This window comes from Grammomys surdaster, unplaced genomic scaffold, assembly GCF_004785775.1.
Source record: "Grammomys surdaster isolate TR1022 unplaced genomic scaffold, NIH_TR_1.0 126187, whole genome shotgun sequence".
Taxonomy (NCBI): domain Eukaryota; kingdom Metazoa; phylum Chordata; class Mammalia; order Rodentia; family Muridae; genus Grammomys; species Grammomys surdaster.
The window spans coordinates 8,721,562-8,734,338 of NW_021620993.1; the positions used below are offsets into that span (position 1 = coordinate 8,721,562).

Below are 12,777 nucleotides of genomic sequence, written 5' to 3' on the forward strand. Positions count from 1 at the left end.
AGATCCACTCACTCATGATCATAACTGCCCCAAGCAGGCCACAGAGGGTACATACTTTTCTTTTTCTATCTCCATGGAAAGTCGCTTCATGTCCGTATCCTTGAAGTCAAATGACAAGCTGTCACCAATAATGTCGAAGCTCGGTATGTCAGGAGGCAGTGGTGCTGGGAGTGGGTTCATGGGCTGTCAGTGAGAAAGCTCCTGTTAAGATGTTTAAATTACACAGGACAGAGCCCTCTACAGTCAAAACTGCCAGGTAAGTGGTCCCAAAGCAACCACAAACAGACAAGTCACCCTTCTCTCCTCAAATCTTATCATTTCTATGGTTCTGTGAATCAAACACAAACTTTCCCTGAGCTTTTCATTTAGGAAACTTATTTAGGCACTGGGCTAGGAGTTGGAGACACAGAGAAGACAGGCTTCCTGGCTCTAAGCAGATCAAAGTCTTGTTCAGGAAGCAGATGTGTTTGCAAATCCTCACAGTTAAGTAAGATGAACATGAGCCAGAGGAGGAACAGAGGTTTAGGAGGTTAGAGGGATCTGCTAGGGTACTGCTTCCTTGGGGATCAGTGAATGAGCCAAAAGAGAAAGGTGCCAGGCAAGAGGCATGATGGTAGGCAGGGCAGAGAGGGTCCAACAAAAGCATTGGGCATCTGAAGTGCCCCAGTTGGGCAGCTGGTAAGAAACTGGCTTTGGAGCAGAAAGACTTTGCTAGTTTGTAGGGACTTAGATTCAGAAGACAGAGCCAGGAGAGTGCTTGAAAGATGACATCAGTTGACTTGTCTTCAGGATCTTCTCACCCCAGAACAAAAGGTCACCTAACCTACAGCCCCTACCTACCCCTCTAGTGTCCCTCATTGTTTGTCCTGTTAAGTCATAAACAGTACTGCGTATTAGCTCATGTGTTATCACTTGGCATGTGTCCTTTCTTTCCCTCCCTGCTGCTCTCCCCTTTCTTCTTCCTTCCCTGTCGTTTTCTGTGATACTAGGGATGTGCCACATCGCCTGAGCTGGTCTCAAACTGGTGAGCCTTCTGTTGTAGCTTTCTGAGTGCTAAGACTACAGGAATAGGTCTTAATGCCCAGCAAGGTCTCCATTCCCCTTTCAAAGTTCTCAACTCTTTCAGTCTGTCATCAAAGCCCTTTGAGCACTCCCCCTGCCTCCACCCCACCCCTTGGCAAAATAGCTGCTCATTCCTTCTGCAGTTCTTTAGCACGATGTGCACAGTGCTGCCATAGCCCTGTCCTCAGATCCACGCTACAGACACCCTCATGGTTATATCTTTTTTCTTTCTATGTCTATGAACCTCTTGTGGGCACACTGTCTTTTTCATCATTGGCTCTTTTACTGAGTTTGGGACAGTGTTTGGAAAGGAACAGAGCCTTTCAGCTTTTGTTTATGGCAGTGAGATCTAAGGTAGGATATACGGAGTGTGTCAAGCGTGCCCCTGAGCAGGATATCTAAGTCCTACATAAACTGTTTTCAGGGCTAAATGCTGGGCAAATCAGAGTCTGGTCTGTGACACTTCATCAAGCTGGACAGTTATAATCTAGGCAGGTCTATTTACCTTATACTTTAGAACAATTCCCAGAAAGGAAGAACACTAGCTGTTACCCCTTTAATGAGAGCAGAAACTGGCATACCCTCTTTGGCAGGTGTCACAACTGAGTATCTGACCCCACAGTTCTATGAGAACTGATTCTATGAAAACTGTCACATATGTGTGCAAAAATTTGTGTTGAGGGATGTTCAGTACAGTTGTGTTCAAAACTGCTAGAGAAAACACACTAAATACCCATTTACAGGGATTGGCTAGCTGAATTACAATCCACCCATATGACATGATATGATTAAGGAACTGGTGTGTTCTCCTCTGGGACACATTGCTAAGGGAAACTGAAAAATGAAGAGCAATTTATAAAGTTTGCTCTGATAGTTGTTTGTTTTTTTTCTTTCTTTCTTTCTTTTTTTTTTTTTAGTTGTTTGTTTTAGACACATGTATTTCAGGTACACAGCCCAGGTGAGTGCTCAGACTACCACAGTCCCAGCTGTCACCTGATGGTGACCATCTGAGAGATCTTGAGAGAAGACATGAGCCTGATTAACACACCATACCTAAGAGACAAATAATGGTGTTTGGGTTATCTGTTGGCCAGGAATAAATAACAAGGACACAAGGCAATAGCAAAGCACTCACATTCCCCAAACTCAAACCTTTATGTCTCTGTGTCCTGAATGCACCTGTGCCATATATGAATGTATCATGTGTACAAATATACAGTGTGTTTGTCATGTACATGACTATTCAGTATACGTGTAGCATATGTGTCAATGAGTTATGTGAATTCACTCTGTCCTTGCCTAGAGTATTCTATCCTCTCTTCCCTGCCCAGCAGGAAATCCTGCTCCTCTGCAGAAGTCACCCATGCCAAGCCTTTCTGGCCTCCAAGGCTGGATTGTGATCTGGGCACCTGTGTGTATCTGTCAGGAGAGAGATCTCCAGTTGATGATATTATAGGGATAGAGAACAAGTGAGCAAAACCTTTGCAGAGTGGAGTGTACAGAAGAAAGGAAGAGGGGCAATATCTACTTATCTAGGGACCCCACTTAGTACAAGTCAGCCTCCCTGTCCCAAAACTGAGATTGTCAGCTGGTTCTGGCATAGCAATAATTCACTCTAAGGTGTACAGTCAGTCCCTTCACAGAACTACACTGTAGCAAATAGTATATACCGACAATTGAAGTTACGGTTAGCTTGGCAGCAGGGAGCTAGATAGCAAATTCTCTTGAGGGTAGAGACTATAGCATAGTCATAAACACTCTAGAGCTGGAAAGGCCCCTATAGTCTATTATCTAAGTAACAAGAGAGGTAACTGACTAGTCAGCCTAAGGCTAAATGGCAGACCAGGAGGGTCCTATCCAGGCCCTGAATTTGCTTTGTCACCCCAAAGGCACTGTGAGGTAAACTAAAGGGCTGAGAGGTTTAGGAAAGTTGCCAGACCAAAGCAGCCAAAAGCTGCCAGACTGAGCCCAGGCTCACTGGATATGTGGGCTTGGTGGCGATTTCTAAGAGCTTCTGCTTGGCTCTTCGCTCTGCTTCTCGGGCTTCCTGTAAGTCTTGCTTTAATTGATCAGCCTCCTTGGCCCTGCAAAAAAAGAAAAAGATGTCAGTTCCACAGAAGGGGACAGGGAGATGAGTAGACACTTACCTTACCTCCAGAGCAAGGACCTGGATTAACCTGTACATGGCACTGAAAAAGGCAAACAAGGACACTCTGACAGGGACATTTACAGGAAGCCAGAACTTCTAAAGTAAGAACAATATTCTTGAGAACTGGTTTTTTTTGTTGTTGTTGTTGTTTGTTTTTTTGTTTTTCGAGACAGAGTTTCTTTGTGTAGCCCTGGCTGTCCTGGAACTCACTCTGTAGACCAGGCTGGCCTCGAACTCAGAAATCCACCTGTCTCTGCCTCCTAAGTGCTGGGATTAAAGGTGTGTGCCACCACCGCCCAGCCCTGAGAACTGTTTATCTCAGTGGTAAAGCTAGATTGGAATATGGGATCTCTGGTGGGAAACAACCAAAGTAGCAGTTCTGCAAGTCAGCAATGGGCAATAGCTTGTGCCTGTGGTGGGAGCTACCCCAGAGGCTGAGGCAGGGAAATCACTTAAGCCAAGGAGTCAGAGGTCAGCCTGAAAACACAGGCAGACGCAGTCTCAAAATAACAAAAGTAACAAGTGTGGTATCCAATGCCTTTCATCCCAGTACTAGAAGGCAAAGGCAGACAGCTCTCTGAATTTGAGGCCAGCCTGGTCTACATACTGAGTCCAGGCCATCCAGGGCTACATAGGAACACCCTGTCTCAAAACAAACAATAATAACAACAAAACAGGTGGAGAGGAGGAAGAGTGGGTAGGACCCAGAGATCCTCTGCTTATTTCTGGGTGAAGAGTGGGCTAGGGCATCGTGAGCCTTAAGCAGGGCCTCAAAGGGCAGAACAAGAATGAATTGCTTCTTCAGGCACCCAGTAAAACACTTGTAGGCCAAGAACTACTTTTCTTGGGTAGGAAGAAGTGCCAGCACTGAAGGCATCTGTGTCTTGGTGCAGAACCTTGCTCTATGGGATAGAAGTAGCATGGAAAAAGCTTGTCCAGAGGTCTAGCCCTAGAAATGTGACCCATACACTGAAAGGGGCCTGGAGTGGGCAGGCATCAAGGAACTATCTTCTCAGGATGACATGCAAAAAAACGGTAAGAAAAACTGTAGTGAATGTACCTTAGTGGTTAAGAGCCAAATCAACAGAGCCAGATGCTTTGGGAATGTGCCAGAGTTTATTGGAAGGCTGCAAGACTAGAACAATTCGGAGCCTAGAATAGTCTAAAGAGGAGACAACAACACTTCTATCCTTCAACCTGGCTACAAGTTGGGGCAAACTGGTCAAAAAGCACAGCTGCCCCACTCCCCTAACTACCTGAAAAACTGCAGGGAAATGGGTACTTAAGTTTTCCTTTGAAGTAAATAGTTGCCATTGATTTACATCAAAAGGAAAAAGAACTAAACTGGTGTGCGTGTGTGTGTGCGTGTGTGTGTGTGTGTGTGTGTGTGTAAGAGAGAGACAGACATTCATGTGGGTGTGAGCCGGTGTAGAGGTCAATGTGGGGTATAACCCTCTACTGGTCTCCAGCTTAGTGGAGGTCTCTCACTAAATGCTCATTAATTCAACTCGACTTACTGGCTAGCGAGGTACATGGATCGTCTGACTTCTACTTTCAGTTCCAACACCTGTATTGAGGCTACAGATACATGCCACCTTGCTTAGGTTTTACTAGGGTGCTGGGGATACAAAACTAGGTTTGCATACTTGTGCAACAGGCACTTTGCTGATTAGGCCATCTCCCTGCCCTCACTTCTCCCTTTAAAAATTATTTTCTTATGTATATAGGGGTTCTGCCTGCATGTATGCTTGTGTACCATGTGCATACCCAGTGCCCATGAAGGCCAGAGAGGAGGTTACATCCCCTGGAACTGGAATTACAAATTGTTGCAAGTGTCCATGTGGCTGCTGGGACTCCAACTCATGTTCTTTGCAGAGTAGCCAGTGCTCTTAACCTCTGAGCTATCTCTCCAGGCCCTACTTCACCATCACATACTTTTTTAAAATGCAAAAGAGCCTCTTTTCCTCTCTAGCTAAAAGCAGTCTATGAATAGGCTTACAGGCTTTCATACAAACTTCACTATTAGAAGGACAAGGGTATGCTGTGGAGATATGACAGAAAGATTCCCTGGGAAAGAGAAAGGAAACTATAGCTCCAATCCCACTAGCCTGTCAAGGAAGATGTCTTATAGTCCTGTTCCCACAATAGAGAAGTCTGAAGATGCTACAACCAGCTCCGGTAGGGTTGAAACCAGGCAAACAACCCTTTACCAGGTCCCACTTCCCAGGACAACCAACCACTCACCTCCTCTCCGACTCCTCAGCCATCTTCAACGCCAGCACTTCAGCCTCCAGCACCTTCTGCTCCATCAGGCGCTTCTCTTCCTCTGTCCGAATGGCTGTGGCCTTGATTCGCTGCATCTCTTGCTCAGCTTCTGCAGCCTTTTGAGCCAGAAGCTTGGCCTCCTCCTCTGTGATCTGAGCCTTTTCAGCCAACAGGTCAGCTGTTTCCTCAGACCGCATCTAGGGAGGAAAGCGTCTTAGCTAGTGTAGGCTCAGTGCCTATCTCCATGTGGGGAGAGTAGTCTCAGACAGTACACATGCTTGTCTCTCACACCTGGCCTCCTTGCACAGGGCAACAAAACCTGGTTTTGAATCCCCAGCACCTGTGTAAAACCTAAGCATGGTCTTTTTATTATTCTTAACTTTTATTCTTATGTACACAGGTATTTTGCTTGCATAAATATTTGTGTACCTGTAAGTATAGATGCAGCAACTTTAGAAGCCAGAAGAGGCCATCAGATCTCCTGGGGCATGAGTTACAGAAGGTGGTGAGCTGCCATGTGGGTGCTGAGAATCAAACTTGGGTCCTATGGAAGAGCAGCCAGTGCTCTTGAACTCTGAACCCTCTCTCCAGGTCTTTGTTTTTTGTGTTTTTTTGTTTTGTTTTGTTTTTCTCGACAGGGTTTCTCTGTATAGTCCTGGCTGTCCTGGAACTCACTCTGTAGACCAGGCTGGCCTTGAACTCAGAAATCCGCCTGCCTCTGCTTCCTAAGTGCTGGGATTAAAGGTGTGCACCACCACTGCCTGGCTCCCAAGAGGCAGTCTTAACCTCCCTGTGCCTTCCCACTGAGAGACTCCCAGTCTGTCTGACAACAGATGATATGCTGCACATTCCAACTATTCAGCAGGGAAAAAGAAAAAAGCATCTATGCACAGAATGTATTTCAGCTGAAGTTATGCTTATGAGGGAATATTCAACTTAAACTCTGTTCTGGCCCTTTAAAGTCAGTGATTCAAAAGGTGTAATGCCCACTGCCCACTCCTGTGAAAATGTCTGCAGACTATGTTCTTGCAGTGCTAGAGAACACAAGGTAGGTCAGGTACGGCAGGTAAGCCTTTCATCCAATCACTGTGAGATGAGGCAGGGAGGATCCGTGGTTATAGAATGAGTTCAAAGTCAAGACTGGGATATCTGAAACCTGTCAATTTCCTACTTATCCCTGTCCCTAGTTGAATACATAAAAATCAATAAAAACATAGAGTCTTGAGCATGTTAAAAAAGAGCTCTGCCTCCTGAGCCATATCCCAGTCCTAGGACATTTTTGATGCTGGAGTAGTACTACTGGCAGCTGGCAGGTAGAGACAGGGACTCTATATCCTTTGAAGCAGAGGACTACTCCCAGATTATGGTTGGTACTATTCCCCAGGAGTTGTAGGGCCAAGGCCAAGAATCCCTGATTCAAAGGTAATTTAGTTGCAAAAGTGGAGTTTGACTACAACTGAACGTAAACTAAATTTTCTAAAACGAGATGGCATTGATGTTTTATAAATTGAAATAAATTCATGATCCATAGGAGGTCTAACACCACACGTCCCCATGTAGCCTGCAGGAGCCCTAATCCCCAGAAATCACCAGGGCTTCATTGGCCATCGTTGCTTCTTCCTTCATCTGCAGGAGCCTCCTCTCTAACTCATCTCTTGTGCGCTCGGCCTCCTCCCGCATCTGCTTCTCTCGAGCCAGCCGCTGCCGCTCCATCTAGGGGTAAAAGAACAGGTCTGAGTAAGTGCTCCAAAAACCCAAGAATGGCCAGTTTCTGGAGCCTCTCTCTCCACCTTGGACCTTTCTTGTGTCTCCACTTTTGGGCATTCTTATTGTCTGCTGCCCTCTGTCTTAAACTAACTGTAGAATTAAAAGCTCGACAAATTCCAGCAGAAATAAAAAAACAAAATCCAAACTCAGTCACCATCTGTAGAGAAAAGAGCATTTCTGCACACAACACAATCTACCCTTACAATGCTCTACTATTTGGGAACCCTCAAGTAGCTCTGCCCCATGACTGGCAGTTCTCCATGTAGATTCCTCCTCTCCAAAACAAGGGCCCAGAAAAAACAGTTCTCTTGTCTGTTTAGATGAACCATACCTTGTCATTTCTAGTCCCTACAGCCCTTCACACAGTTTCATCCACAATATCACCATTTCTCCCTCTGCTTATAGAGAATGACAGTTCTCACTCAGAATTTCACAGCAGGAAGCTGCAGTGACTTTGCACTGTCTTGTACAGACCCATGCAGAGGCAACTCAGACAGGCAGGAACACAGACCCCATCCTTATGGAAACAGTACAAAGCCTCTACTGCCACCCCCTAGCCTTCTGGATCACAGTGTTAATTGGGCCACTTGCCAAGCTTAATAAGAGGACCAAGACTAAACGACAGCACAGTTCCCTGTGACTCCAGGACACTGAGTTCAGAAAACAGAAGCCAGAAGTGACCAAGTACTATTTTCTGGCTTAGACAATGAAATCATGTTTAATTACTCCTTTGTGCTTCAGTCTCACCCAAACTCTAGTTCTACAAGGCTGTCCTTTCTAAATATGAACCCCCTCAGCACATTTTAGTTCAAAGAATCATTCAAAATAGACAAGCAATAAAATTCTTTGATTTTCCTCATTGACCTCAGTGAACAGGATGGTTGGCAACCTGTTCTTTAATTTCCACTAAAATATAATTTCCATTTCCATTCTCCTTTTGAAAGAAAAAAAAAGGGACCAGGCTGTCCCTAGTTTCCAGCCTTGTACTTTTCATGAAAACTTCACACTAATAATAAAGAACTTCCTGTTTTTAAAGCAGGTTATGATTTATGAAGATTTTCAGCTGTAATCTGTACTCTGGAAGGAGACATCACTAGCTCCACTTGACAGATAAGGAAACTGAGTCATGTACTAAATTTAGCTGCAAGGTCACCATGTTGCATCAGGTGATACTTGGACTATGCTCTTCTAGGGCTCAGGGGCCATCGTCACTTTCCTTGATACCTCTAGAATCTAACTTCTAAACTTTCCTCTACTGAAAGAATATGCTGCTTCTTTTTTCTTTTAAAGAATTATTATTTATTTTATGTATATGAGTACACTGTCACTGTCTTCAGACACACCAGAAGAGGGCATCAGATCCCATCACAGATGGTTGTGAGCCATCATGTGGTTGCTGGGAATTGAACTCAGGACCTCTGGAAGAACAGTCAGTGCTCTTAACCCCTGAGCCATCTTTCCAGTCCCCAAGAGTATGCTTCTTAAAGTCATCACTACACCCATGCTAGCTCAATAACACATTTTTGTTCAATATAACCTATACCATCATCCTTAAAGCATCCCAAGGAGCAAACTGATGGCCTACAGCAAACAGAGGGCAAACTCACAGCTCACTGGCTCAAACTGGGCATTTCTCTCTTAAGCCTGGGGCTAGGAGCCAGTTTCTCTGTGGTTCCCAAATCAGAGACTACCACACAGACTAATTATCACACCTCTGAGCTTTCGAGTCCTAAGGGGGACCACATGCAGCTGTAGCTACTCTGTCATAAACAGTTCATCCCAAACCACAATTGATATTCTCAGCAGCAAGACTCAAATCAGCTGTGGATTTCAGTGAGCAGAGAAGGTCTATGAGTAGAAAACAATGATCCAGCTAGTCCAATCTGCTGATAGGTGCTACAGCAGCCCCTGCAGAGGGCCAGCCATGTGTACCCAGGTTGACCTGCAGTGATGAACTGCAGCTGGGAGTCTAATTAGCATTCCACAGCACACATGAAATGCTGCCCTGTATTCTATCACCATCTAATTAGAAAGGGCACTGACCTGGCAGAGAAGACAGACAATAAAAAAGACAGCTAGATAAACAGAGGGGCAAAACCATATTTGACTACCTTGTTCCAAGTCTGATGATCACACCTGAAGTATAGGAATGTCTAAAGATCTTGTTTTTTTTTTTTCTTTTTTAGTTACATTAAAATTAGAACTTAGTATAAATTTCCCTTAAAATTTGTATTATGTGTATTTATTTGTGTATGTAAGTATACACTGGCAGTCAGAGGACAACTTGTAGAAGTCAGTTTTCTCCTTCTACCTGACTCTGGGCATCAAACTTGAGTTGTCACGTTTACCCACTGAGCCATCTCACCAGCCCACGTGCTTATTTCTATAACTGACATCCCACTATTGGGGCATTAGCTAATAAACACCCAAGAGGAATGAAATAAGAGCAGGTACATCTATAACTGTAACAGTCTAACTGACAACAGCCATCCCTTATCTGGTAGGCAGAGACCAACCAACAAGGTTTTAATTACTATTATTCATTATTGTCATGTGTATGAGAAAGTGCATGAAGTGTGTGGCACATGTCCTATGGCACAGGATGGATGTCAGGGGACAACTCTGTGAAGTCAGTTCTCATTCCATCTTTCATTGGATTTCAGGTATCAAACGAACAATGCCAGACTTGCCACCTTGTTTGCCCTAAAATCATGTCTTAGCTGGGCCTGGTGGTACTGTTGTGCCAGGAAAATGTTAGTGATCCCCAAAAAAAACACACACAGGAGCCAAACTGATGCAACTCACAGCAGGGTCTTTATTCTACTTGAGCTAGCTCGGGAACCCCCAACACACCACATCATGCAGGACAATTTTGATGCCAAATGTCTATCAGGGCTAGGCTTTATACTAAGCAGTAAGCAGGGAGTGCATCTGTAATAATCTAATGCTACTACAGCCTTTTGCTAGGCATCTTATCATAAACTTAACTTCTGGTCCCCTCTGCATTGGTGGTCATTAGGCAAGGGGTGGGCTTGTAACCTGGGATGCAAGTTTGTTGGGGTATAATCTGGAGACGATGGTCTTGTTGAGGGTGTAACCTGGAAATGCTGGTCATGTTGGGGATTAGCCTAGAGACTGGAGCTCAGGTTTTGTTGGGGTGGGGGGCAATTTGGAAACTAATGCTAGGTACCAGCCTGTTGGTTTATCTGAGTTCACACTTAGGTCAGGTTCTCTAAAATGGAGTCTGAATTTGGCATCTCAGTACATGTCAGTGATCCCTGAATTAGAGAGGCTGAGGCAAGAAAACTGTCTCCAGTTTGAGGCCTAACTGAACTCCACAAAGTATATCAGGCCAGCCAGAACTACATAGTAAGAATATTTCCCAAACAAACAAACGAACAAACAACAAACAAACAAACTAGAGACTGCAAGAAATCTCAGTCAATAAAGCTCTTGCTAGGCAAACATGAGTGCCTGAGTTTGATCTCTAGCTCCCACAAGAAAGGCCAGACATGGCAACAAACTAGGGAGGTAGAAACAGACAGAGCCCTAGGGCTTGCTGGCTTAGATTTAGACACTCTGCCTCAAAAGACAAAGTAGATGGCTCTTGAGAAATGATGCTCAAGGTTGACCTGTGGCCTCCAAAATCAAGTGCAGAAATACATACATACATACATACATACATACATACATACATTCATATATATACAAGCCAAATGAAACAAACAAGATCTTCCTCACCTGCTTCCTAGCCTTCTCTTCCCTGGCCTGGGCTTTCATCTGCTGAACTTCTAAAGAGTCAGCTTTCCGTCTCCTCATAAATAGGTCATGGTTCCCAATACATAGCTGAAGAATCTGTGGACAAGAAAATAGAAAACATATTAAGCACGTAAATTTATCTTGCTGCCTACCAGCCACAATGCTATAGCATCTTGGGTTCTGTAAACCTGGGGAATGAAGACAAAAATGGAATAAAAGACAAAAGTCTTGCTGATGGCTTCTAATGCTCTCAGCTCTGGAAATATGTACAAGTGCCTCAGATAATCCAGAAGATAAAAATCACAAGTGAGGAAAAGCCACTATTAGTCACCCACATGCACCACAGTCTAAGTCAAGGTATGGCAAAGCAGATCAAGAAGACAGAAAGACCAACCAGGAAGTTGGAAGGGGTCAAAGGTTATTCATCTAGAAAAAAATAAGCTGGCTTTCTCCCTCATGCCAAAAGCCAATTCCAGTTTCAAAGGTAACCCTAATTTGAAAATACAGAGTATTTTTTTTAATTAGAAAAAGGAAAAATGGCAAGTAAAAAAATACAGAGGAACACATTTTTTAAGTATAGAAAAGAGTTTATTCAGGGCATGGGAGGGGAGTCAAGAGGGTGGTAGAGGCAGAGAGAGGAAGGGGGAGTGGGAGGTAAGAAGGGAAGTAGAGGCCGGTCATGAGGCCATGGAGAGATGGGGGAAGGGAATGGGGAGAAAGCAGGAGCAGGGAGGGAAGAGCAAGAACAAAAGCGATAGAGGTCTTTTAATGTGTTGACATGAAAGGTAAAAATTATTTGTCAAGACATCATAAAGAAGGAAAATGAACTTTACAAGGGAGAAAGACAATAATTCATAAAGAAAACAACCAACTAACCCAAGAAGAAACTGGTCAAAAGACATGAGACAAGAATTTAAAGGAGCAGGAAATTAGATTTGATCAACAAATTATAAAGATGTGACTTCATTAGAAATTATAAAATGCAAATCAATATGGCACGTGGAGGCTGAGATCTACCTCAGCCGTAGAATGTTTCCTGGTGTGCACAAAGCCCTACATTTTAGCTTTATTCCCATCCCCCTCACCAAAAGAAACAAAACAAAAACCAAAAAACAAAAAAAGGTTAACTCTTTAACTCTGTAGGTTAAACTAAAGAGAAAAATATTTACCATGTCAAATATCATTTTACATCTCTTAGCAAGAGAAACTAGGGCCAGATAGATCCTGGCAGAGAGGCTTTTTTAAAAAAGGGCAAATTTAAAAAAAAAAAAGGGAGGGGGGGGCAAATTACACACACACCCACACACACACACACACCACACACACACACACACACACCACACACCACACACACACACACCACACACACACCACACACACACACACACACACACACACCACACACACACACCCCATTCAATTTCTCAGAAAAGTTAGTTCTCTGTAAATGAAAACCAGGATTTCAACTTACCAGCTTATTAACACGAAGCTTTGAGGAGTTAAATTTGAAGACATCAATTTTCTTATCCAGTGGTTTAATAGTAAACTGAAAGAAAAGAGTGCAGTTTCTTGTGACACCAACTGAAAATTCACAAAAGTAGCAACCACACAGCCTCCAGTCCTGGCTTCTTGGTGCCAGGAAGGAAGGCTGGGTGAGTTAGAGGCATACAGGGTACCAAATTTGGGGCTGCAGCAGTTTATGACCCTAACCATCTTTGGCATCTGAGAGAAAGGTCTCCACGGACGTTTGAACCCAGGATGGGCCGCTCTGGAGG

General features: G+C 44.1%; 1 protein-coding gene across 6 annotated transcripts in view; it reads right to left on the bottom strand.

Moving 5' to 3' along the window:
- The window catches only part of Nf2 (neurofibromin 2), an 86,107-nt gene that overhangs the window by 17,264 nt on the left and 56,066 nt on the right, over positions 1–12,777 (bottom strand). For 3 of the 6 annotated variants that reach the window (XM_028758051.1, XM_028758053.1, XM_028758050.1), the window contains 6 exons: positions 12,474–12,548; positions 10,985–11,098; positions 7,067–7,189; positions 5,456–5,673; positions 3,041–3,146; positions 56–183 (listed from right to left, as the gene is read on the bottom strand). In XM_028758051.1, the coding sequence (XP_028613884.1) occupies positions 56–183; positions 3,041–3,146; positions 5,456–5,673; positions 7,067–7,189; positions 10,985–11,098; positions 12,474–12,548 (764 nt within the window). Of the gene's footprint in view, positions 1–55; positions 184–3,001; positions 3,147–5,455; positions 5,674–7,066; positions 7,190–10,984; positions 11,099–12,473; positions 12,549–12,777 lie in introns of all 6 variants that reach the window. The other 3 variants (XM_028758052.1, XM_028758047.1, XM_028758049.1) reach the window with 1 other exon arrangement.